Here is a 26,009-nt window from a genome sequence, read left to right as displayed (position 1 = left end):
GGCGCACAGGTGGGACTGGCCTCTCTGAAAGATGGGCACAGCCTTGGGAAGAGCCAGGGAGGAGCCAAGCCAGGTGTGGGCAGAGATGATGCCACAGAAGGGCTGAACCGGGGGCAGCCGGGTCCAGGCCAACCTGAGCCAGAGCCACTTGGGTTTGGCCAGCCAAGACGAGGCTGTCCCACGGCCTAGGGCTGTGTGGCCCCTGAGATGGTCCCGCATCTGTGTATCCCACAAGGTCCTAACTCTTAGGTCTGAACCTGTAGGAGGAGGAGAACAGATTGGAAGTACTAGTGCTCACAGGGTAACCATGAGTCTGAATGGACAGAGTGTGGGACCGTCACCCCTGGGAGGAGATGGGCCATCACACGGACTTGCAGGCTGAGACATAATGGGTCCCTGCACAAGGAAGGTCTGTCCCACTGCAAAGTACGCCCTATGAGGAGCTCCAGAGGGACAGGAGAGGATGAGAACAGAAGAAGAAAAAAGACTGAAGAAACAATGAGTGACAAATCCCCAGTTTTAAAAAAAAAAGTGAGACAGAACAGGAAAGATGTGAAAAACCCGCCCTAGTGACATGTAAGAACATCAAAGCAAAGAGATATTTCTAAAAACTACCTGCAAATAAACAAGATAAAAACATCTCAGTAGAAATACTAGATGTAAAGAAAGGTTGGGTTATAGCCTCACATTTTAAAGGAAAATAAATCAAATCTAGAATTATTATCTTTCCAGCTACATCTTCACTTAAGGATGACGATAAAATAAGGTAAAACTCAGGTACTCAAGGTTTTCCTTCTTTGAAACCACTGAGTTGAGGAGAAAATAACCCACAACTTATTGCTATTAGATGGCAATTTGCACATGACACAGAATACACAGAGCTCATGTGCTCTCGTGTGCACACGTGTGCACAAACATACACACAAATGTGGGCAAAAGCCTTGCCTGACAGTGGCGTGGCATGGCTGGGGCCAGAGCGGAAATGGTTGAGACAAGACAGGTTTCAATGTTGGGGAACGAGGGACCCTGAGGCAGAAGGAGCCCTGGACACATAGCATTAGTCAGCAGAAGGTCTGTGTGTGTGTATGGGGTCGGGGGTTGGGGGTGGGGGAGGGAGGGCAGTGACAGCACCCACAGGAAGTGTGGAAAACAGAAAAGAAGGCAACAGACCCAAACAGCCATGGGCACAGGAATAAAACCTGGCTAAACAGAGTAAAAGAGATGCCCACAGCTGAACTTTTTACAAAGTCATTAACATGAGACAAGTATAAGAAAAAAGTGAATATAAAGGGGTAGAAACTGACATATAAGGGGGGAAAGGAGAAAGCTAGACTAATTTTTTAATACCAAAACTTTCATCTAAAATGAAAAAGGGACAAAAAGCGTGCACACACACAAAAGAAAGCTGAGCAAGAAGATGAGGTCTGGAAATACAGTTTAAAGTTTTGCTCATGAATGGGAACCAAGAACAGCCTAAAAATCACTATTTGCTGAAAGAAATGGCAGACCTGTGAGACCTGAATGCCTCCCTAGAGCAGGGGAGGGTCACCTTTTTTCTGCTGAGGACCATTTGGATATTTATAGCATCACTAGAGGGCCATATAAAATTATCAACTTAAAAATTAGCCTGCTATATTTGGTCAAAAATTTAATTAACTCACCCCCAATGCCTTGGCAGGGCCAGACCAAATAAATTCTTGGGCCTTATATGGCCGGCAGGTGGGACGTTCCACACCCCTGCCCTAGAGCCACAGGTCAGCATGAGCTGAGTACCCATCGACAGGGCTCACAGAACTAAGAAGGCAACGAACAGCAGAGATGAGGGCGCACTCAGTTACAGAGAAGACAAGGAAAATGGAAATGGTGAGCAAAACCAAAAGCTGGTTATTTATTGAGAAAAGTTAAAAAAAAAAAAAAACAATTTAGGGAAGAAAAGTTTCTGTAAAGTTGAGTGGCCTACCAATGACCGAGGTCAGAGCACAGGCGTGGAGCTGCAACCAGGGTGAAGGTAGAGACCTTGTGGACACCGAGAGGCAGGGAGCTCCACCCACCCTGACTCAGCCAGCAGCCACACAACCTCATCAGGGAGCAGGCAGGCACAGGGACAGACAGGGTCCTGAAGTCAGCACAGGGAACAGCTCTGGGAAAGCTGAACTCACACAGGATTGTTACAAATCTGCTACTGAGGACATGGCTACCTGCAAACTCAACATTTTACACTTTTTACGTTTTGACTGTTTTTAAATATTTTAAAGTCTGAAATATCTTTCATTAAAGTTTTTTCGTAGTTAAGATCTACATCAAGAACTTTTTTATTTTAAATACAATTTTTACATCACCTTCATTTTTTCATGGTCTTGGCTGTTTATCTCAAACAAGTTGCCAACATTTTCCGTGACCTAATTGCCAGAGGTTACTCTGACCTCACGGAGACATGAGAACCAGGATGATAGGTGGACGCTAATCTAACCTCACACCCCTCTCAAAGCCACATACTCCAAGGTTCCCTCTGAAAAGTGCTGCGGTCTTCCCTCTCCACCCTCTAGAAATGGCAAACTTCGCTTCCAGAAAAGCCGGCTGTACTGCTGCCCGTGCTCTGCCCTCCAGCCCTGTAGACAGCCTTCCTTACCAGCCTCTCTCTCTTCCGCTTCTGTGGCCGCCACCTCCTTTTGGTGACACAGGACAGCGTTCTCCTCCTTCAGCTCTGCCTGCTGCCGAGTCACCCGCTGAAGCTGCTGATTCAGGCTCTCCAGCTCAGCCACGAGGCCCTGCTCAGACGTCTCCTTCTGGACTAGTGCCTCCTGCAAGTTGGCCTTCTCCACTTTGAATCCCTCAATGATGCCTGGGAAGACAGGAGAGACACGGCTGCTGAGGCCCCCTGAAGAAGCGAATAGAACAGCCACAAAGATAGGGGCAGCCACGCACCAACATGAGCTATGTGGTCACACCTGTGTCCAGGCCTTAGATGGATGGCACAGGGCTGACCCCAGCCCCAGACAGGTGTGGGAATTGCCAGACAAGGCAACACACCTGTGAGCACCCACCTACACACACGCACACCCTGGTGCCAAGTACCCAGAACACATGGCCACCGTGAGCACCAGACACCAGGGTCTCAGGGGTGATCTCTTGGGGTACTCACTGCCCACAGCCTGTGATGGGAAGACAAAAGTTCCCATCTTGCCACAACACTCTGACGTTGTCACCCTAAACAGGAGGTAAGTGCCAAGGGACAGGATCACCCCATGAGCCTGTCTGTTGCAACCGTGATCCCCAAAGCTACTGCATGTAGTTCTTCAAAGGCGATTCATTCCACTGAGAAAAGTCAGCAATGTCTCAAAACTGACTGCTTTATTTTACTTTTACATTTGCTTTAAAATATTCTGTGTTAATACTTGCCCTTAGCAACGCAATGCCTGGGTTCCAGCCCATCCTTGCCAGACCACTGGCTGCTCACCTTCTGCCTTGTGCAGCTCCAGTGTCAGCCGAGTCTTGGCTGAGTTCTCCTCCTCCAGGCGTTCCAATAACTCTTGGTGTTTTCTAACAACCTGAGCTGTCTCCTCATTTTTAGAGCTAAATTCTTTTTCAAAACGAGCATGAATTTGACGTGCTTCCTCCAGCTGAAAATTTGAAAAATTGGAACTACATATCAAGAACAATAAAAGCTTACATTAATCCCAATTACAATTCTACTTGCTTAGAATTCTGATGAAATCGTCACTATTCCATAAGAAACAAGTTTCCATGCTTGCTGTTATGATTAATTAATTACTAAAGTTGCTCATTAAACAACTTTCAACAATGAACAGTTCTGCACACACAGCACCACAAAAACATGCACTTAAGAACCATGGAGTCCTAGCCAGTTTGGCTCAGTGGATAGAGCGTTGACCTGTGGACCAAAGGGTCCCAGGTTCAATTCCAGTCAAAGGCACATATGCCCAGGTTGCAGGCTCAATCCCCAGTAGGGGGTGTGCAGGAGGCAGCCAATCAATGATTCTCTCTCATCATTGATGTTGCAATCTCTCTTTCCCTTTCCCTTCCTCTCTGAAATCAATAAAAATACATTAAAAAAAACACACACACAAAGAACCATGGATACAGATGTCTCTGTAAGGCAACATTAAAGACACATGACAGGAAGCCGACTACCGAGAACCTGGCACCTGGAAAGGAATGAGCCACCAGCTCCACAGTTGGAAAAGGAGATGAGAAAGGTCTCAGGGGTGGGAAAAGCAGGCTTATGGGGCCAGTCACCACACTGGGCAGGAAGCCTAATAGTCTCCACCTCCCTGACTAGTCACCACAAGGCCCCTCCCTGGCTTCCTTGGATGCCCCCACTTCCCGGCTCAGCCCTGGACCCCAATCTTCCTTGCCTCCCCTGCTTCCCTGGCAGCATGTCCATTCTGAGGCTCCCAGGCCATCTACAGGCTGAGTGGCCCTGATTAATCTCTGAATTCAGAACAACTACTCCCAGCTGTCCTGATTCCTCAGAACCTAGCCTGGGCCTCCCATGTACTTGATGCAACTCAGATGCTAAGTAAATCTACTGGTTTTATCTTGAAAACAGCCCCCAAGGCCACCTCTTTTCATGCCCTGCCATGGGCCACCTCCCACAGTTTCTGTCCTCTTGAGACACTTGCCCAAGCCAATCAGCCCCTGGGCAGCCCCACCACTGACGCTGGCCCAAACAGGGGCCCCTCACTACCCTTCAGCCACTGCCCTTCCCACCTCCCACAAGACTCTACTCCACTAACCCCTTGCCTAAAACCTGCTCTGCTTTCTCTCCCACACAACCCATGTTCTCCCTGCTGTGGGGATGGCCAAACTCCCTGTGGAACACACTCAATGGGGTAAATTTCTAGGGCGCAGAACACAGGAGGAGCAAGTGTGGGCCCACATCAGACAAGGGCACCTAGTTGGACACCAGGCTGGGGCCATAGCTGGGTGACACCTGCAGATGCCAGATGCTCACAGGATGGCATCTGTTTCTGTGGAATGACATTGGGGAGGAGGTGGAGTACAATCAAAAGCACCTGATGAGCCGAAACCGGTTTGGCTCAGTAGATAGAGCGTCGGCCTGCGGACTGAGAGGTCCCAGGTTCGATTCCGGTCAAGGGCATGTACCTTGGTTGCGGGCACATCCCCAGTGGGGGTTGTGCAAGAGGCAGCTGATCGATGTTTCTCTATCATCGATGTTTCTAACTCTCTATCCCTCTCTCTTCCTCTCTGTGAAAAATCAATAAAATATATTTTTTTAAAAAAAAGCACCTGATGACTTGTTTGCTGCTGCCCAAACCTGTCTAGGTTTTGAGAGAAGACTAGAGGTGAGGGGGGGAGGGAAGGCAGCTAGGAGGATGAGAAAGAGACACCTCAGGTCTCAACACTGTTGCTCTGCCCACATGCCCTGAGGAGGGAAAACTACTCAGTATTTCTGCAATGTGAACAGTAAAGCTCCACATAAGAGTGCTTATGGGGGGGGGGGGGCAGGGGAAGAGACATAAAAGATCAACCAAAGGACTTGTATGCATGCTTATTAGCATAACCAATGGACACAGACACTGGGGCAGTGGGGGCTTGTCCTGGGGGGTGGGAGTGTCTAGGGAGGGCTCGATGGGGGAAAAAGGAGACATATGTAATACTTTAAACAATAAAAAAAGAAATTAATAATAAAAAAAGATTGCTTATTATTTTTTAGAAAGGCAAGGGAGAGGGAGAGAGAAACATATTGGGGATCAAGCCCGCAACCTGGGCATGTGCCCTGACCGAGAATTAAACTGGCAACTTTTTGGTGCACAGAATGACGCTCAACCAACTGAGCCATTCTGGCCAGGGCTAGAGCACTTACTTTTTAACTGGGCAAACTTTGGAAAAAAGCATCTCTTTATTACTTTCAATTATTCCTATTTAATGTCTTTCCTAATTGTCTAAAATGTTCTAAAAGGGTTAACAAAAATAATTCCCTTTTTTCAGTTGTAATCTTTGAATATAAATAACTGAATGTGAAATTAAAGTTCCTGTGGGAGGTGGGAAGGGCAGCAGCTGAAGGGGAGTACATAAAGAAAAGTAGAAGTGGGCTAAATTACATGTCATCTAAGGATGCTGAGGTTTTATTTTTCATTCACAAGTCCACTATCTCAAAAATTTTGGTTCAGAAAAGACTCCTCAAGCGAATCCTGGGAGGAAGACATAGCTGGTAGTGACCTGGGGGGAGGCAGGGGGTGTGAGCACCAGAATCAACAGTTTCAGTCCCCAAACGTCAGGTGTTGGAGAAGACAGAGAGACCGCGTTCAACTGGAGAATCAAAGCGTCCATTCCCACCCTGCAGGGCTGGTGAGAATAAGAAATGCCCAGTGAAGAAGGTTTATCAATGCATCCAACCTACTTATTCATTCACCCACAGCCCTTCTCTGAGGCAGAGCATCAGCACAGGGGCCAGAATGGAGCCACAGAGCAAAGAATGGGTGGCGAGTCTGGTGCTAAGTGGGCCAAGGCTCACCTGCCTAGAGGAGTCCAGAACCATCTCCAGGAGGCCATCCACTGCCAGGCCAAGGCTCCGGTAGATGCTCCTGACGGGCTGCTCACACTCCAATGTACTTTCCGGGCTCAGGAAAAAGCTTTCACAGATGTGGCTGCTGATCTCAGCCATGGAAGACACCTCAGTGCATTCAGTCAAAGTTCTATCCAGCTCCGGCAGGGCCACATCAAGCCCAGGCCACGTCTCATCCAGTGCTGGCACTACAAAGTGAGAAAACACAAAAGCCTGCACCTAGGCATCAGGGACAAGCATGCCCACGTCACTAGGGATGGCACCCCATCTCAATAAGGAGTGGGTTTGCCAGCGCCAGCAGGAGACGGGATGCAGCCCAGGGGCACTTGGCGCCCTGAGCCTGAGGGCTGCACATGGCCCGTCCAGCGCTCACCTACAGATGGGACCTGGCCCTCCAGCCTCGCGTCGGGTGGACTCTCATCCTCCAGGCAGAGCCCCACGCGCTCACTGATCCGGCTCTTCAGGGAGACGGCAGCCTTCACTGTCTCTCCAAATAGGCCCAGCAGCCTCCGAAGGGCATCCTGGAGAGCGATCCTGGGAAAGGAAGCACAGCGGGCGCGGCCTTCAGCCTGGACCCCAGCAGAGTGGCTCTGCAACAGGAGCAGAGCAAACCTTGTTGCTGCTGCTCATTTTTAAAAGATGCCATTATTGTTTATTCAAGCATGTTTCTTTAGAATCAGCCTCCAGCCAACCAGCAAAGGGCAAGGGCTTCATGTAGAACCATCCCCGCAGCTGCTCTCCCCTCAGATAGGAACGCACAAACCTCACCCATCCCCATGGCACAGCCTCTCTGACCCTCAGGGCCCTGCCCTTCTTGAGACAGGTGATCACACCTGTCCCACAGCCCAAGGGCACAGAGGTTCTCCCGTGCCTCTCCCTGGGGCTGCACAGACTGCGGAGGTTAGTGTGGTTTGTTCTTCACAGGACCAGGACTCAGCTGCACCCTGTCTCTAAGCTATACCCTTCCAGCAGGGGATCCTCTATCACATGACCCTGCCTAGGATGTAGCTACGGGCAAACTGATACAGCTTATACGCAAGCCAGCCAAGCCACATGCAGCCAAAGTGGGCAGGACACGGGCTTGCCCACCCCAACCTGTTCACGCACACACTCCCTACCAATGGACCCACCCAGGCGCTGCTTCCAGCACAGGGAGAGACACCACTGAGCAAAACAGACAAACAGCAACACCTTGCAGAGCTAACATTCCCAATGAGGGACACAAGCAGGAAGTGCAAGGAGAGAAGGGAAGACAGTGGGCTGACTGCATGACGCACAAAAACCCGGAGGGGAGTGGGGGGCCTGACAGCTCCCTGGCTGCTGCCCAGGCCCCTGCAGGTGGCTACCAAGGACACAGGGAGGATGAGCAGAGCATGTGCAAAAACCCTGGGTTTAGTGTACAGGAGGAGAGAGGATGATCACAGAGATGGTGGGTCAGGGAGGGCACCTGAGGAGTCTGCATCAAACCACAACCACAGCTACAAACAAGTGCTAGAGAATCATGCACGTCTTCACAGAGAATTACAAAGTTTTCAAAAGAATGAAAGGAGACCTGGCTCGGGACCCTGTGCAGTAAGAAAGTCATGGATCCCGCACATTGAGCTCAGGAATAAGCCAGGCCTGTCTGCCCCACCTGGTCTCATTCATTCATTCACTCATTCATTCATTCATTCATTCATTTATATTCATTCATTCAATGTACAGCCCGCATACAATTGTATTTTATTATCAGGATTCCACATTTACATAGCTTAAAATGCTCTGGTAAAGGTGCAAGCTTATCACAGTGTTATAAAAAAATTTTAAGGAAATGAAACAATTAAGTATTTGCTTTATTGATATACTAGGCTTAGACCTGTGTTTAACAAGCCAGCCTAAAATAGCACCATGGTTAGACTATAGCCTGCATTTCAAAGCCTTCATTTTACAACTTATTAAGCAAACAAGGGATCAATCATCTCTCATCCACCTGATGTGATCTTTTTATACACATACAGCTAAGTCCCATTTGAAACAGCTGAAAATCTTTTTAAAAGCTTTGCAGATGAGCTCATGAACACAAATTTCACCAGTTAGGTCAAACAGAAGGAACTCAAAACAAGTTGTTGCCCAATCAGAGTTCATTATTTGTAAATCATCAGCCTGTTCCCCCCGCCTGCCCACCCCCTCTGGTCTATCTTGACCCTTGAGGTCAGCACAGGACCCTAGGCAGACACACGCTGGTGGGCACGGCACAAATGGAGCGGCCCAGAGAAAGGCCTGCTCACAGGGATGCTGAGGAACTAGTCAGACAGACAAAAACAAATTTCCTGACATCAGATGCAAATAAACAAAGAATTGAACAGTTCAAGATGCACTCCAGACCTATATACAGGGAAAAGAAAAACTAAAACCAAGACAAAATATGGGGTGGGGGGAAATCTGTGTGGCGTCAGAGTGAAAACCTTTTTCTAAAATGAAACCCCCAAGCAAACAGGATAAAGGGGCAGATTACTAATGGTGCCTGCATTATAACATCAAATTCTGTAATTTGGCAAATGTGAAACTTTGGCAAAGCGAAATGGTGGATATGCAGGTGTCTGGACATTACTCAGTACTTTTCTCAATGTTTAAAATAGTTTTAAATGATAAGAATCATGCAACATGAGGGCCCTTTTTCCCCAGACATCATCGTGCTCAGGCAGCAGCGACAGAGGAGGCTGACCTTTCACTGTGAGAAAGATCCACATCAGACTTGAGCATTGAGATGAGGTTCGTGCCTTCCTGGTTCTCCCTGTCCCGCCTTTGCTGTAGCGTCTCCAGTTCTGAACGGTGCTCTTCTATCTCACGACTTAAGGATAAAATTTGGTCTTTTAGCTGTTGAGAAAAAATTGTTAAAGCTTTAGTTAAAACAATTTGGTTAAAAATAAAACTTCTAGCCTGGACGAAGTGGCTCAGTGGTTGAGCATCGACCTATGAACCAGGAGATCACGGTTCGATTCCCGGTCAGGGCAATCCCTGTGTTGTGGGCTCAATCCCCAGTGGGAGGTGTGCAGAAGGCAGCCGATCAATGATTATTCTCTCTTATCATTGACTAGTGGCCCGGTGCACAAAATTCATGTGGTGGGGGGGGGGGGGGGCGCTGTCCTTCAGCCCGGCCTGCACCCTCTCCAATCTGGGACCCCTCGGGGGATGTCCGATTGCCCGTTTAGGTGGGATCGGGCCTAAACCGGCAGTCGGACATCCCTCTCACAATCCGGGACCGCTGGCTCCTAACTGCTCACCTGCCTACCTGCCTGATCACCCCTAACCACTCTGCCTGCCAGCCTTCTTGTCCCCAATTGCTCCCCCTTGCCGGCCTGATAGCTCCCAACTACCCCCCCCCCCCCGAGCCTGCTAGCACCCAACTGCCCCTCCGCCGGCCTGAATGCCCCGAACTGCCCCCACCACCAGCCTGCTCACCCCCAACTTCCCTCCTCTGCCGTCCTGCTTGCCCCAACTGCCCCCCCCCACCAGTCTGCTTGCCCCCAATTGACCTCCCCTCCTGGCCTGATCGCCCCTAACCGCCTCTGCCTCGGCCCCACCCAATGGCTTTGTCTGGAAGGATGTCTGGAAGGTCTCCCAGAAGGTCTCCTGGTCTAATTAGCATATTACCCTTTTATTAATATAGATGTTTCTATCCCTTTCTCCCTCTCCTTTCCTCTCTCTGAAATTAATAAAAACCTATTTAAAAAACAAGTAAATAAAATAAACTTCTGTAAGGCACTTTCACCATAACTTTCATCATCCCACTTAATATGGCAAAAGATGAACAAAAGTGAAAGGTGAAAATTATTAATAAGGCCTTTGCTCCATTACTCTGCCTACAAAAATGAAACATATAACTTTCCCAGCCTGTCAGTTCAGAGGGGGAGGGAGGGATCAATTCAGAATAAAAATCAGTTGCCAGGCAAGTGAACATCCCTCTTACAAATTTCTCTCTAAAAACAAAAGTCAATGATCGCAGAGTCTCAATGGGCTGGGTGGGTGGGTGGCACCAGCTACCATGAGCTCCTGGGCCAACTGAGCAGTTTAGAGAAGTGACTAGTGTCTTCCAGCAACAGAGCAGCCTGAGCACCTGAGCCCTCTCCCCTGAGCTCATCGCCAACAGTGGTGACTTCTGTTTCAGTCCAGTTTACCAATGAGAATATGGGTGTCCTCCCAGAGGATGAAAGAACAGAGGACACAACAGACCATACACGTGCCCGTGGGGCCACCATCACCCCAGTCCCACCTCTCTGGAAGACAACTTGACACCCATGGCTGCAAGGGACCAACAGTCTGACGTGCCCATGGCCTCGGCCAAGATGAACCAGGAAGAGCCACCAGCAAATGGAGAAGCAGTGCAGGAACAAGCGCCACACTGCCATACATGTCCCTTCATCCAAGAGCAGGTTTGTAGAGTGAAAAAAAAATGAACAAGAGAACACAAGCATGGGACCCATAAAGTAATGTTAGAAAATACAAAAAGAAAGCACAAGCCACAGGAAAAAGAAGAGTGTGATTTTGAAACCAATTTACTACAGGGAAAAACAGCAAACTAAACCACAGTTTCAATGTTGTGCTTGTAGGGAAATTAGAAAGGAACAGAAACTCCATAAACCACTGGTTACATCAGACTGTCATGTAGTAGCCGGAAAAATTTAAGAAAATGGCCCTGACCGGTTTGGCTCAGTGGATAGAGTATCAGCCTGTGGACTGAAGGGTCCCAGGTTCGATTCCGGTCAAGGGCACATGCCTGGGTCATGGGCTCAATCCCCAGTAGTGGGTGTGCAGGAGGCAGCTGATTGATGTTTCTCTCTCATCAATGTTTCTAACTCTCTATCCTTTTCCCTTCCTCTCTGTAAAAAATCAATGAAATATATATTTTTTAAAAATTAAAGAAAATGAAACAATTATAAGTTTCAAGATGGCAAAAAATGACTCAAAACAAACAAAGATTCAGAAGATGAACCGTGTACACCAAAAGCTGCCAGCACATGGACCTGCATTGTTGGAGAGTGGGAATTTTTGAGCATGCTTCCTCCTAGTTGACTTGGCCTTGAATCCCAGCTGCACCTCAAAAAATAAGACTACTCCCATTCCAGAGAGGCCATGGACTATGCCCCAGATAGAGTTGTCAGTGCTGACACCTGGCCAGGCCTTGAGATATGGTCTCATGGCCCCTTCCCAGCAGGTAGGCCTTCTTTCATAGATCACTGTCAGCTTTCTTGAGAACAGGATGACCCTGTAAATAACATGGCCGTCAATAACATGACCCTGACATTACTTAAGAAAAACTGTTTTGTCTTAAATTACTTACTCTGCAAAAACAAGATGTGGTAAATGGGTTTAAAAGCGGTCCTGACAAAGGGCCAGGGCTGCTCTCTGGACTCCCTGCATGGAGAAAGGCAGAGCAGTCGCCGGCCAGCTAATAAAGGCTCCCTAAATCTTAATTTGGTCTGGACTCCAAGTGGCCGTTCACTCGCGTTCGCTTTACAACAGCATGTCCAGACCACTCAAGGCCAGACTGTGGCCTCAGCTTCTATAGTATGGATAGTGGATGGCAGTCAGTGGATGGTGGACACCTAGGGCCTCGCTGCATTGAGCCCCATAGCCATGACCTTCGGGTTGGCCACACCCATGACTGGTGGCCAGGGCACATGGGCCATCAGGATGGCCGGTTCTACTCAGAGAGCCTGTGGGACAGCAGACTCTCCTCAGCCTGTCCTGCTCCCTCCCTCTGCCCAAAGTACACAGTAGTGGGGGGAAATCCTAATATATGATAAGAAGAAGAGAGGAGCAAATAAGCATCTTAACAAAACTGACTAGAGAAAATAGAAAAGAAATAGTTCTATTAAATTTTAAAATTTAAATTGTTATTTTAACATCCTGCCCCCCACCCTCCAGTGAGACATGATCTTGTTAACTATCCCATAATCTAATCCCCACCTTGTCTTTTTCCACCTTCATGTAATCTTCTTCACATTCCCTCCTTAATTCCAAATGCATAAAAGAAACTGCTAACTGTTGATTCCCTGGAGGATTTGAGATCTTGCTTCTGGCTTGTAGTCAGTTTGCCTCAAATAAATTTTTTATAAAAATTCTCTACAGATTTGGCCGAAACCGGTTTGGCTCAGTGGATAGAGCATCGGCCTGTGGACTCAAGGGTCCCAGGTTCGATTCCGGTCAAGGGAATGTACCTTGGTTGCGGGCACATCCCCAGTAGGGGGTGTGCAAGAGGCAGCTGATCGATGTTTCTCTCATCGATGTTTCTAACTCTCTATCCCTCTCTCTTCCTCTCTGTAAAAAATCAATAAAATATATATATATTTTTTAAATTCTCTACAGATTTGATAGAAGTTCTTATATCAACATGCATACAAAGGAATATTCATCCTTAAAAAGGAAGAACATTCTGCCCTAATTGGTTTGGCTCAGTGGATAGAGTATTGGCCTACAGAATAAAGGGTCCCATGTTCGATTCCAATCAAGGGCACATGCCTGGGTCACGGGCTCAATCCCCAGTAGTGGGTATGCAGGAGGCAGCCAATCAATGATTCTCTCTCATCACTAATGTTTCCATCTTTCTCTCCCTCTCCCTTCCTCTCTGAAATCAATAAAAATATTTTTTTTAAAAAAAAGGAAGAACATTCTGACACCTGCTACAACATGGAGGGGCCCTGAGGACATTATCCTCAGTGAAATGAGCCAGTCACAAAAGGACAAATACTGCATGATTTCTCATAGTCAGACCATGGAGACAAAAAGTAGATGGTAAGTGCCAGAGGCTGGGGGAGAAGGTGGGGAATTAGTGTTTAATGGGGACAGAGTTTCACTTTGGGAAGATGGAGAAGTTTTAGAGATGGATGGTGGTGATGGTTGCACAACAGTGTGATTGTGATGACTTAAAAATGGTTAAAGTGGGAAATTTCATGTTATGCATATTATACCACACAGACTAGTACTAAGCAGCAAAGACTATCCACACACCTGCAGAACCTGGTTGCTTTTCTCCTGAAGCTGCAGGGACAGAGACTCCTTCTCTTTCTGGTGAAGAGACTGCACCCGCTCCCACTCCAATCTGTGCATCTCCTCTTTTTCATGCAAAGCAGCCTCCTTTCCATGTTCGAATTCACCCTGTACAAAGATATGATTAAAAACAAAAAGTGCCGTCAGGGCACATACCAGAATCAACCAATGTGAAGCAATGCAACACAAGAGACCCTCAGCAGATGAATACCCAGCTGAATTCTCATCATAAAGCAGAGGTCAAGAGGCAGTGAGATGACACATTCAAAGAGCTGAAAGAGTAAGACTGTCAACCAATAATTCTACTCCAGGAAACTCTCTTTCCAAAATGAATGAGAAATTAAGATATTCCCAGATAAATACAAACTAAGAGAATTCATCACTAATGAGCCTGCTCTGAAGAAATACTAAAGGGAGTTCTTCAGACTAAAATGAAAGGACATTGGACAGCAACTTGAATCCACGTGAAGAAATAAAGAACATTGGTATAGGTAACTATTCAGATAAATATAAAAGACAAAATAAAAGTAGTTTTTGTTGGTAACTCTTTTTACTCCTATCTGATTTCTTTATTTTTGTTCAGTTTAACCAAAGGATATCTTTCCCACTGACTTTTGGAGAGAGTGAAGGGGAGGAAGAGAGGGGGGAAGAGAAACACTGATGTAAGACACATCGCTTGGTTGCCACCCACATGCACCCCAACTGGGGCTGGAGACGGAACCTGTAACCCAAGTATGTGCCCTCCGGGATTGAACCGTGACCCTTCAGTGCATGGACCAACGCTCTAGCCACTGAGCACACTGGCCAGGGCTCTCCTGATTTTAAAAACAACTGCATAGCCGAAACCGGTTTGGCTCAGTGGATAGAGCGTCGGCCTGCAGACTGAAAGGTCCCAGGTTCGATTCCGGTCAAGGGCACATACCTTGGTTGTGGGCACATCCCCAGTGGGAGGTGTGCAGGAGGCAGCTGATCAATGTTCCTCTCTCATCGATGTTTCTAACTCTCTATCCCTCTCAATTCCTCTCTGTAAAACACCAATAAAATACATTTAAAAAAAAAAACAAAAAACAACTGTATAGAGCAATGAGTATAAAAATGTATACATACGTACTTTGCACAACAACTTTAGCAACAACGGAGAGAGGAAGGAATGAAGTTATATATGTAGAATAATTTTTTAAACTACTAACATTAAGTTGGCAAAAAAACAAAGAACCAGCCCCCAATGATGTCAAGGATGTCAAGCCCCTTCCTTGTCTCACCCGCAACACAGAACTGCAATTCCTAAAAGCAGATGGAAGCTAAGAATATCACTTATTTTTTAACCTTCACTTTGTTTCAGGAAGGGTTTTAAGGCAGTTACAGACATACACAAAGTCTAACAAGACACACAAACTAGGCAGAAGAGCAGCAAACTCAAAGCCCCGTGCCAACTATCCACTTATGAGGAGCAGTATGCCTGTCCTGCCTAGTGTGCCCCCAAGCCTGGCACAGGACCTTGCACAAGTGCACCATGAAGGAGGCCAAGATCAGATGTGGCAGCATTCTAGAGAACATCCATGAGTCATGTAGGAGCCAGGAGAGGCAGTTCCGAGGGTGGGGAAGAGGGAGCCCTTCCAACCCGTGCAGGAGGGTAGCCAAGGTACACTCAGGAGAGGGTGCAGAGAGCATTCAATGTGCGACCTCGAAGGCCCATACCGGGGCTTTGGACATTGAGCAGGGACTGCACATCTTTAGGCCACCCCTGGCATGAATGAACAGAATCAAAGAAGGTTTAACTCATAAGATCCCTTACAGACAATCGCTTCTAGTTCCAGACTTGGGTAAAATTCTGTTAAATTTGCCATGTTTTAATGTTAAGGCCAATATAAGAAAAATATGTTCTTGAGTTTTTCTAAAAATCCACAGAATTATAGAGAAAATGTCATATATATATAAAATGTCATATGTATATATATTTATATAAATCATTAGGAAAACACAATAGAACTTTGGCCAGATTGTTGTGCTGAACACTGAAGGTTCGTGGGTTTGATCGCCGGTTGGGACACATATGGGAGGCAACTGAACAACGTTTCTCTCTCTCCCTTCTCCTTCCTCTCTCTCTAAAATCAATAATAAATAAAAATCCTCGGGTGAGGATTAAAAAAAATATATTAAACAACAGATATGCCTGGAGAAGATAAAAAGTAAACAGTACTGCACAAAGAACATCAACATCGTAATAAAGACATTCAAACTATATCTAAACTGACCACAGGTTCTCTTAATATTTCCAAAAATTATCATATAGATTTTTTTTTTTTACGAAGAAAAGATGAAATTGCCTTGAGCAAACAGTGCTGGTCACACTATGGTTTACTTCTCTTTCCAGACCCTGCTTGGTGTTACCACCCGAGGAAGGGCCCTTCATGGAGGCACATCTCCAAGAAAAGGAAACCAAGCTTACGTTCAGAGCACTTTTCTCACAACCACACTCCAAAGGGAGGGAACCTGGAAAGTGATCCAATCACCTCACACGAACACATTAAGTCTTCTGATAAGTGACACAGCTTTTCAACAGGTGCAAGATATTTGTAGCCCAGATAAAACCTATTCGCAGAAGAACAGTGTGTCCCAGCTATTTTGGGGAAGATGATCCTGGCATCCCAAGAAATGCCCAGCAAGGCTTTATGTAATATCTGTTTGCAGTAAAGCCTGAGGGAAGACCGCAGGAGGAACATGCCAATACCTACATGAGTTCGAATCAAGTCATGGGCCTGACTCCAATCATACGTAAGGGTATATCCTAGGAAAAGCAAGGTAGCACGTGGCCATGAGAACAAGCAGAAGTACAGGAGACAGGGGCAGAGGGCACATGTGGTCGGAGTTTGTGGGGAGTCTTGCCCCTGATCCGGCCACAGGCCCTGGAGTTTTAAGGTGTGCTATGGGGTACACAAGGCAGGGACCACTCTGCAGAGAAGAGACTATTGAGGGGCTGGTGGCCAGACTCCTAATAGATCCTGGATCCTCTTCGCATGCCCAAGGCTCACCCAGCAAGCAGCCCACAGGCTTCACCAATGCCCTGGACCATCTACAAGCAGTGTGCATTCCAATGAGAAGCCCCAGGAGGCCTGGCAGTCTGTGGAGCCAGAGTCCACCCCCTGGAGATCCCGGATTCCTCCTCTACCCAAGGAGGGGCCGCACTGCACACTCGGAGCAGCTCACCTGCATAGCCCTCTCCTGCAATGCCTGCTGCTCTGCCCGCTGCCTCTGCATCTCAGCTGCGTGCATGTCACCAAGCTCCTGCAGGGCGGCCTGGTGCTGCTGCTCCAGGAGGAGGACCTCAGCATGCACCCGGTCCAGAGCCACACTCTTTTCCTCCTCCAGCAGGCGCCTCTGATTCAGCAGGGCTCCAGCCAGCTCCTCCTGCCAAGAGAGTCCACAGGACACTGCACCCCACCCACCCTATCTCAGTACCCACACCATGGAACTGAAGGCACACGTCCCACCCTGCAGTCTGCCCCTGGAGGCCTGACAGGCCCAGCTGGCCCACAAACTGGGCAGTGCGGCCCCATTTACTGTGACTGTAGTTTTAGGCCAAATACACATGTCCTATTCATGACACTCAGATGCAGGTTACAAAGGTGGGTGCCAGCCCAGGGCACCGGGCTTTCTCCAGAAATTCCCTTTCATACCAAACTTAAAGTCACTGCTCTTGACACATGACAGAGGGTTAATTTTATGAAGCACCACAAAGGAAAGCCAAGGGTACATATGCACAAGAGGAAAACAAAGCTGAGGCCCTGGAATGTCAGGCCCACAGAGAGAGCCAGCACAGACACGAGGAGCACTCTGAGCTGGTGAGGTCATATGCGCACTTCCCTAGGGTTGGAGAGCCCAAGCCTTCCCAAAAAGTCTGCGATCATGTGATCAAAGAAACCCTTAAAACTCAACTGTTCTAGACCTACCTCATGAGGAAACCAAAGTCACCGCTGAAAGGAACAGTGAGACACACAGACACGGGCTTGCACAGATACTGACACACTTGTGTAGGCGCACACTCATGGACACACAAGAGTGCAATGAATCACACAGGCCACTGGAAGACACCTGTCCTGAGACAGGGAAGGGGCCTAGTCCTCACCTGGTGAGCCCCCCGAAGCTCTGCAGCCAGGGCCCTCAAACTCTCAGTGTGTTCAGTGTTCTGTTCAGCTCTCCAGCTGCCCTTTGCAGACTCAAGCTCTTCATCATGTTTCTGCTGAAGTTTCTCTAACTCCTGAGTCAAAATCATTTGGTGAGAAGAGTCCTTTTTCTGCAGTTGTTCCTCAAGGTCCCCTCGCAACAGCTCTAGGGCCCGCCCGTGCTCATCCCGGAGGGCCTGAATTTCAGACAGGTAACATGACTCCACAGAATCCAGCTGTGACAAATGTCTCGTCTCCAGAGCATGGATTTCAGCAGCATGTTTCGTCTGCAGTTCAGCCACACGAGCTTCTGAAAGAGCCCACTGCTCTCTCTGGAACATAGCCTTTAGCTCCTCGACACTGGCCTGGTGCTTGGCCTCGAGTTCTGCTGTCAGGGAGAGAACGTGCTGCTGGTGTTTCTCCTGCAGGAGCTGGAGCTCGCTGGCGTGCTTCTCCTGGGCTTTCCGCAGACGGGCATCTTGTTCTGCAGTGAATGTCTCTGTGATTTCTTTACGTTGTTCTAAAAACCTGAGATGACATGCAAAGTGAACAGACGGCAAAAAATGTAGTCGTAAAAGCAGCAACCTCTTCACATTTCCCACAGGAAACACCTCAATTGACAAGTCGTCATTCATGGGTCTAACTGTCCTTACTCCTTCCTCTGCCACAATGGCCTGAGAGCACACCACCAGCAATAAGTGGAGTAAAGGGGCCATATGAAGCCAGAGGACTTAGAGGCCAGAGCCCAGGCATCTCTCTCACAGCCTGAAGTGGAGGATACAGGACCCACAGCAAGAAGCCACATGTACGCTCACAACAGACACCACGGGAAAGCAGGCATGACTGTTACAAGGGAAGGATCTTGACAGGAAAGGGGGGGCACGACCACTCACAGGAGCCCACACGGCCACAAAGAGCATTCAAAAGACCTCAGAAACACTCTTCAGTTGTGAATTAACAGATGTGAATTAGGAGAGCCGAAGGAGGCGCTGGCTGGCAAAGCAGAAGCAGGAAGATGTCTTCTTATTAAAGCACCCAGAATCCCACCAAGAACAGGGAGGAGCCTGGAACCTCTACTGGTCCAGGTTATGCTAGTGGCACGGCTTGGTGAGTTCACAAAAACAACAAGAGCTGTGACTAGTTTTACATGCTGTCTACCAGATTCGAAAAAGGCGTTGCCATGGATTACCCCACTTAACCTTTACCTGAGAGCACTCAGGTTTCGTGTCCACATGATGCATTGGGATTGAACGCGAGTTCTCAGACCCCAGAGCAGAAGCTCTTGCACCTCACTCATGATGCTGGGGAGCAGCTGACACACAAGAAGCAGCAGAACCAACAGCATGTCCACAGACCCCAAAACTCACGAAAAACCTGACATGACAGGCCAGGTTTACAGAAAGAGTTGGCACCAACAGAGTCAAAAAACCAAATCACATTCTAAATCTATTTAAAACCTAGAGATGTATATATTTTATTTAAAAAAAAAATGTATCTGTTTAAAAAAAAACACCAGAAAACTTATGTGAATGAACTACATATCCTTATAATAAATGAGGTCTACAGTTGTGCTACTGAAATTTTAAAATGTGCAAACAGAACAAAAATGGCATGTCGGCACATCTTGTTTACATAGCCAAATGTCCCGTTCTCATTTTAGGATGAAGACCAAGTGTCCAGGACTCAGGACATCACTGAGAGCCCATAGAACATCTTCCCAGATCTGCCTCCCACCCTCTACCAGGTGTCCTGGGTTAGGTCTCGCGTGGAACCTGGCAGATGGCGCCATACTAACGAAGTGCTACAAGAATGTCACCCACCTGTTCTGGGCCAGCATCAGCTGAAGGGCACAGTCCTTCTTCAGATGGAGGGGAGCAAGCTCCAGGTCTTGGTCCTGGTCCACTGGGGCCAGTCCACTGCTCGGCTCCTGGTCGCTCTGCAGAGACTCGTCCCCAGCAAGGCCAAGCTCCAGTTGCCTCAGGCGGCCCTGCTGCTCCTTCAGGGACCCCTCCAAGTCCAGGATCTGGGCAGCCTGCTGATCCTGGAGTTGCCTCATTTCAATTTCTCGAAGCTCAAACTCATTTATTATTGACTGTTTCTCCAATTCAGCCTGTTCTCTCAGGTCAAGGAGCATCAGGGTTAACTTCTCTTCAGCTTCTCTCCTTAGGGCTTCACTTGTATCTTTCCACTCTGCTTTTCTTTCTTTGAGTTCTTGTTTCATTAGTTGAATCTGCTCCTTAGCTTTCCTCAGTTCTTCCTGATGATCTTCAACTAAATTATGTTTCCCCTATAGATAATTTTATTTAAGAGGAAAGAAGTTAAAGGAAAAGATTATTGGCAGCAAAAATCCAAATCCATCTCTGAAGACAGAGAAGCTTCCACAACATATAGGCACTGTGCTGAGCAGAGCAATGGGACTGCTTTGTGTGTTGATGAGAACAGAATAAATGTAAAAGGAACAAACTTAAACTACTTGCTTAAGTAAAAGATGTCCACATGGAACCAACAGCTCTGTCTGGCATTGGCAAGCCTGGACAAAAACTAACTGAACTGAACCCAAAGACGGGCTGAAGGCCTTCTCTGTTGCCTAGACCAGCAATAGGGAAAAATCTGACATATCACGGTCATCTGTTGATAAAAAGGCCAACTGGACCCCTGACAGAGCTGAAGCACCACCAGCAAGGAGATTGAAAGCCTGAGGGAGATGAGCGCAACAGACAGTGTCAGGAGTTCAAGTCTTTGGACTTGCACAATTTATATTACAGGATATACAGGATCCTGGGCAAGAGGCTGATGAGCTAAAACTTCATTTTAAAAGAGGTAACTTGTGAAATAGAGGATGAATCAGAAAGCTGAAGGTAGGCAAATATCCTGGTTTTGTTTTGTTTTTAAGAAAGGTCAACAAACTACTGAACATAATAAAGAAACAAAATCAAAATAGATATGTAAGACTGACTTCAACTTCTTATTTAAAGTTATTTAAAAATGAAGTTTAGGGGCCCTGCTTCTATTGATGGTTGAGAAATCCTAATGAGACCCAACTTCCAGAAATAACAACTATAAACTCTGGATAAAATATAAGAAACTACCTGAAGGCCCAGAGAGCATCCAAAAGAAATGGTACTAGGTGATTTACTATATGTGCTGTGCTCACAGGAATTCCATAATCTTACTTATTTGAACAGAGGGGCTGGAAAGTGAGAGAGGAAAGTGCATTAGGACAGAGCCAGAGACAGAGAGCAAAATCTGGTATAAACCAAGCCCTAAATTCAGGTTCATGCCTGATCCCCATGTGTGTGGGCAGACTCCAAGGGCAAGCTGGCAAAAACTAAATGAACTGAACAGTACACTTCAATCCAGAGAAGGATTGTGTGACTCTGAATCTAGCCAGGTTAACTGCCTACTGAAACATAGAATCATTACTCTTCAGAGGAATATAACAGAATCCAGACTCTCCACAAGGTCCAGGATCCAATCCAAAAGCAGTTAATATACAAAATAAAGAGGAAATATGACCCATGCAGGGGTCCCCAGCCATCATTCTTCTCATTAACATACAAGACCCTTAGCCAATGGTTTTAGCAGTTATGTGAGTAGTTGGAGGAAAAGAGCACATATTTATTATATTATACATATGGTCAGCATATAGTTGGGTATTTTAAAAACCCATTCTGACAAACTTTGGCTTTTAATTGGAGTGTGTAGTCCGTTACCTTTTCATGATGCTATTGACAAGGTTACACTGAGGGCTGCCGTTTTATTACTAGTTTCCACATGTGGAAAAGACTTAAAAGTTCTAGTCACCTTAATTACAATATTCCTACAAAGTGATAAAACTGTGCTGCTGCATAATGAGGCCCTTCAATAACTCAGCGAGTCTATGTTTATGTGTTTTTCAGCGTGCACAATGGTGTAGCAGCAAGCTCATCACTCAGGGTCCCACAAGTGGTTGCCAAGCTGCACAGCTGACAAAAAGAAGAGCCTGGGGTTTCGGGACACCACCACTGGAGGCACTGGGGACAGGCTTAAAGTTAGTTGTGGCTCAAGCCCCTTCCTGCGTCCTCTGAGGACACCCAGCTGCTTCCTCAGCCCCTGAGCTCTGGACTCAGCTGGGGAGCAGGCTCACTCCCACTGAGGGACACACCAAACCCACTCCTGGCCGTGCACATGTGCGGCCTGACATCCTATCCACCCTCTGGCCCAGGCCACTGCTCCCACAAGGTCACAGCGGAAGTGGCAGTCGTGCCTCGCCATAAGGACTCACAACTCACTTTCTCCAAGTCCTCTTTCAGGCGGATTTCCCGCTGCAGCTTCTCGTGTAAATTTCGGTTTTCTATTTTTAACAGATTGATTTCTTCCTGGAGCTCTGTCTGAAGCACTGAGAGTTTAACCTCCGTTTCCAAACCCAAGGTTGTTGTTGCCACTTTGGTCTCCACCTCCACGGCTGGGCCCTGCACACCCCAAAGATGTATGCAAGCAAGCTCTACGAGGAAGGAGACAGGAAAGACAGGCGTGACCCACGAGGACACCCATGTAACAGGAACAGGACACTTGCATTCAGATGCCTCAGACAACAGAAATTCAGATTTTTAAAAATCCTGTGTGCACTTGGTGTCAAGAGTGGACACGACTGGAGGCCCAGCAGTCAATGTGCAGAACCATACCCGGTGCTGCCCCTGCACAAACCCTGTCCCAGCCACCCACTCTGCTCCTTCAGGCTGGGTAGCAGGTGACTGTAATCAGATGTGTCCGCCATGCCCAATGACCGTAATGTGCTGCATGGTGGCCATGGGGCACTTGTCACGCAGGAAGGAGAACCAAGAGGAGTAGATGTCAAGTGCGGCGTGACCTTGGCTGTCAGGGTCGTGCCCCCCCTCATCTGCCCCACCAGCTCTGAGAAAGCCTGAGCCAAGATAGGTACTTGTGCCAGAGTACCCAGAGTGGAATCTGAACCCCACCAGACCCTCATATGGGACTCTCTGCCTCGCCTCCTGAGCTCTATGCAGAACACAATAGTGCCCACCGCCAGGGCTGTCCCAAGCTAGCACACCAGGCATCTGGGCTGCTCAAGCCCTTCTGGAATCTGTGTCTGGCCTTACATCCACTCTCACTGCAGCAAGGCCACTACCTGTTCCCATCTGCCACACCTGTGGGATGACCACAGCTCCTCCATCTGCCACCTCCTGGCTGCCACAGCCTCCTGTTAGCCCTGGTGAGACTGCACAGTCAGGCCCTCTCCTGATACACCTAGGCCCTGCCCCACCCCTGGACTCTAGGACCCGTGTGGGGACACCCTGAGCCGACCTCCAGCACCAGCACTGCAGAGTAAAGGGACAGTTGATCATGGCAAGGCTCCCAACCTCCCCACAAATCACACCTGGGCTGCTGAGGGACACCCACCTGGGCCAGGCTCTTCCAGGAGCCCCACACGCTGTGCCAACACCTGGGTCCCCACAAGGTCCGCCTCCTGTTGGGCTGCCACTTGGTGCTGTGGGCTTTCTTCTAACTGAGTTTGCAAACACCGGCCCTCCTTTGGGGAAGTCACACAGAAGAAACGTTTCAGTGAGCCTCTGCCTCGTGGCCTAGTCACTGCCCCCAGGTATTCCCCATGAGCGATGCCGGCTCATGCAGTCTTCTTGTGCCACCTGTCCTGTCCAGAGGGAAATATCTGGCTGCAGCCCTGAGGAGGGCAGGCTCTGCTAAAGCAAGGGGCCCACAGTCAGGGAGTCCTACTCATGCTCATAGAGCCAACACAGAACACCAGCCACAGGAGCGCCAGGCTGATCCTGCCCACCAGGCCCCCTGCCGTTACCTCCCCTTCCCAGGGTCAAGCCTCACCCGTTGCCTTCCATCCTTCACAGGCCACTCAGCCTCCCTGACCAGCCTCATAAGCCAGGGTCTCAGTTGAAGGGGTCCTGTTCTGATGTGGGGCTCCCAGGCTTCGGTACCCACTTATTCCTGAGCCTCCTCACTCCCTCCTCTGCTCTCCTTGCCCTGCACTTTCCCATCTAGAGCCAATGCAAGGTCTGGTGCTGGGCCTGCTCAGGAGTTTCTGGGGGGAGGAGGGGGAGGGGTGGCGGGGAGAGTGTCTCTGGTTGCTGCTGTGAGCAGCCCTGACAACAGGCCCAGCCACGCATCCTTATGGAGAAAAGAAAAGCAGGCGGGCAGACAAGGCGGGCTCAATGCTTTTATACTTCCCTTTCCCCTCACAATGCAACTAGTAAGCTCATTTTCCTAAAAAAAAACAAAAAAAATCACTGAGGAGTCACATCAACCTAAATTTCAAGATTCCTGCCCCTGTGACAATTGAGCACACAAAAGAGCCAAGTTCCAAACTGGAAGGACAAATTCAATGAGTTTGTCAGAATGGCTATCATGAATAAATTAACAAACAACAAGTGTTGGCGAGGATGTGGAAAAAAGGGAACCCTCGTGCATCGTTGGTGGGAATGCAGACTGGTGCAGTCACTATGGAAAAGAGCAAGGAGTCTCCTCAAAAAATTAAAAATGGAACTGCCTTATGACCTAGTAATTCCACTTCTGGGTAATAAAAACACTAACTTGAAAAGATATATGCATGACTATGTTCATTACAGCATTTTTTTTACTATAGCCAAAATATGGAAGCAACCTAAGTTGCTATCAATAGGTGAATAAGCAAAATGTGATATGAGTGCACATATATATGTAAATATTATTCAGCCATAAAAAAGAATCAAATCTTTCCATTTGTGACAGCTTGGATGGATCTGGAGGCTATTATGATAAGTAAAACAAGTCAGAGAAAGATAAATAAGATATGATCTTCCCTATATGTGGAATCTGAAAAAAAAACAAATAAAATAAAACAACTGAACTCATGGATACAGAGAACAGATAGGTGGTTGCCAGAGGGCATGGGTGGGAGAAATGAATGAAGTGGGTCAAAAGGTACAAAATTCATTATAAGTTAAGTCCTGGGATGTATCATACAGCATGGTGGCTTATGGAGAAAGTTGCTGAGAATAAATCGTAAAAGGTCTCATCACAAGAAAAAATATCTGTAACTGTGTGGTGATGCTAACTAGACTTACTGCGGTGATCATTTCACAATATGGACAAATATCGAATCGTTACGTTGTCACCTTGGACTAATACAATATTACATGTCAATTATACGTCAATAAAACAAAACTGGCCTGTCACCTCATGCTGCTCCAGATGGAAGCTGAGCTGATCGAGGTCGTCTCTTCTTTCTTTTTCAGAAGTCTCTACTAAAACCGCACTGGATGAACTAGGAGAAAACACATCCTGAAAACCTTACACATGGCACTTTCACATCGGAACTCTGCTCCATCCCTGGGATCTGACCACATGAAAGAAGAAAACCCTTCCTGCTCCTTCCACCACAATTCTACTTGCATCAAGAACAGGACACAACTGAATGAAATATGTGTCAGTGACCACAACTGCTGTTTTAGTGGCGGGGCCCCCGAGACAACACAGATCCCCACTGCCTGAGCCCACCTCCACCAGCCGCACATCATCTGCAGCCTGTCCTGTGAGTCAGATTCAGCTCTTAGCTCTAATGTTCTCTGGTTTTGGGTCCCAAACATAAAAATGTGTTTCTAGAATACCAGGTTATTCGTTTCCATTGGCATAAAATCACAAGCAAAATTAGATTTCAGGTGTGGTGAACACACAATACAACATACAATGTATCATAGAATTGTACAGCTGAAACCTATATAATTTTATTAACCAATAACATCCCAATAAATTCAATAAAAATAATTTAAAAATTTGCTTAAACATATAGGGATAGTATCCTATCCTGTATAATAAAAAGGTAATATGCAAATTATGTGTAATACTTTAAACAATAAAATAAAAATTTTTTTAAAAAGGTAATATGCAAATTGACCCTAAAGGCAGAACCGGTTGCTATGACGCGCACTGACCACCAGGGGGCAGACGCTCAACGCAGGAGCTGCCCCCTGGTGGTCAGTGCACTCCCACAGGGGGAGCTCTGCTCAGTCACAAGCCAGGCTGATTATCTGTGAGAGCAGCGGCAGCAGTGGCGGGAGCCTCTCCTGCCTCCTCGGCAGCACTAAGGATGTCCAACTGACAGCTTAAGCTGGCAGCTGGACATCACCCGAGGGGTCCCAGACTGCAAGAGGGCGACTGGACTGAGGGACTCCCCCTGAGTGCACAAATTTTCATGCACCAGGCCTCTAGTTGAAGAATAAAGGAAGATAAAACTGTGGAAATATTAAAACTAGACTATC

The 26,009-nt window shown here is 47.6% G+C and overlaps 1 protein-coding gene across 1 annotated transcript in view; it reads right to left on the bottom strand.

Annotated features, from left to right (window-relative positions):
* Positions 1–25,376, bottom strand: part of LOC307097262 (pericentrin-like) — a gene marked incomplete at its 5' end in the record, with an annotated part of 67,277 nt that extends 41,901 nt beyond the window's left edge. The window contains 13 exons of the mRNA XM_079767259.1: positions 2,630–2,842; positions 3,458–3,620; positions 6,500–6,738; positions 6,924–7,084; positions 9,255–9,406; positions 13,541–13,687; positions 16,787–16,987; positions 17,706–18,270; positions 19,563–20,029; positions 22,014–22,225; positions 23,143–23,272; positions 24,928–25,032; positions 25,359–25,376. Of these exons, the coding sequence (XP_079623385.1) occupies positions 2,630–2,842; positions 3,458–3,620; positions 6,500–6,738; positions 6,924–7,084; positions 9,255–9,406; positions 13,541–13,687; positions 16,787–16,987; positions 17,706–18,270; positions 19,563–20,029; positions 22,014–22,225; positions 23,143–23,272; positions 24,928–25,032; positions 25,359–25,376 (2,773 nt within the window). The remainder of the gene's footprint in view (positions 1–2,629; positions 2,843–3,457; positions 3,621–6,499; positions 6,739–6,923; positions 7,085–9,254; positions 9,407–13,540; positions 13,688–16,786; positions 16,988–17,705; positions 18,271–19,562; positions 20,030–22,013; positions 22,226–23,142; positions 23,273–24,927; positions 25,033–25,358) is intronic.
* Positions 25,377–26,009: the final 633 nt, after the last annotated feature.

Source organism: Cnephaeus nilssonii, assembly GCF_951640355.1.
Source record: "Cnephaeus nilssonii genome assembly, chromosome: 3".
NCBI lineage: Eukaryota > Metazoa > Chordata > Mammalia > Chiroptera > Vespertilionidae > Cnephaeus > Cnephaeus nilssonii.
Note: the sequence above shows the minus strand (reverse complement) of the source record. Positions and strands in the feature narration are given on the sequence as shown.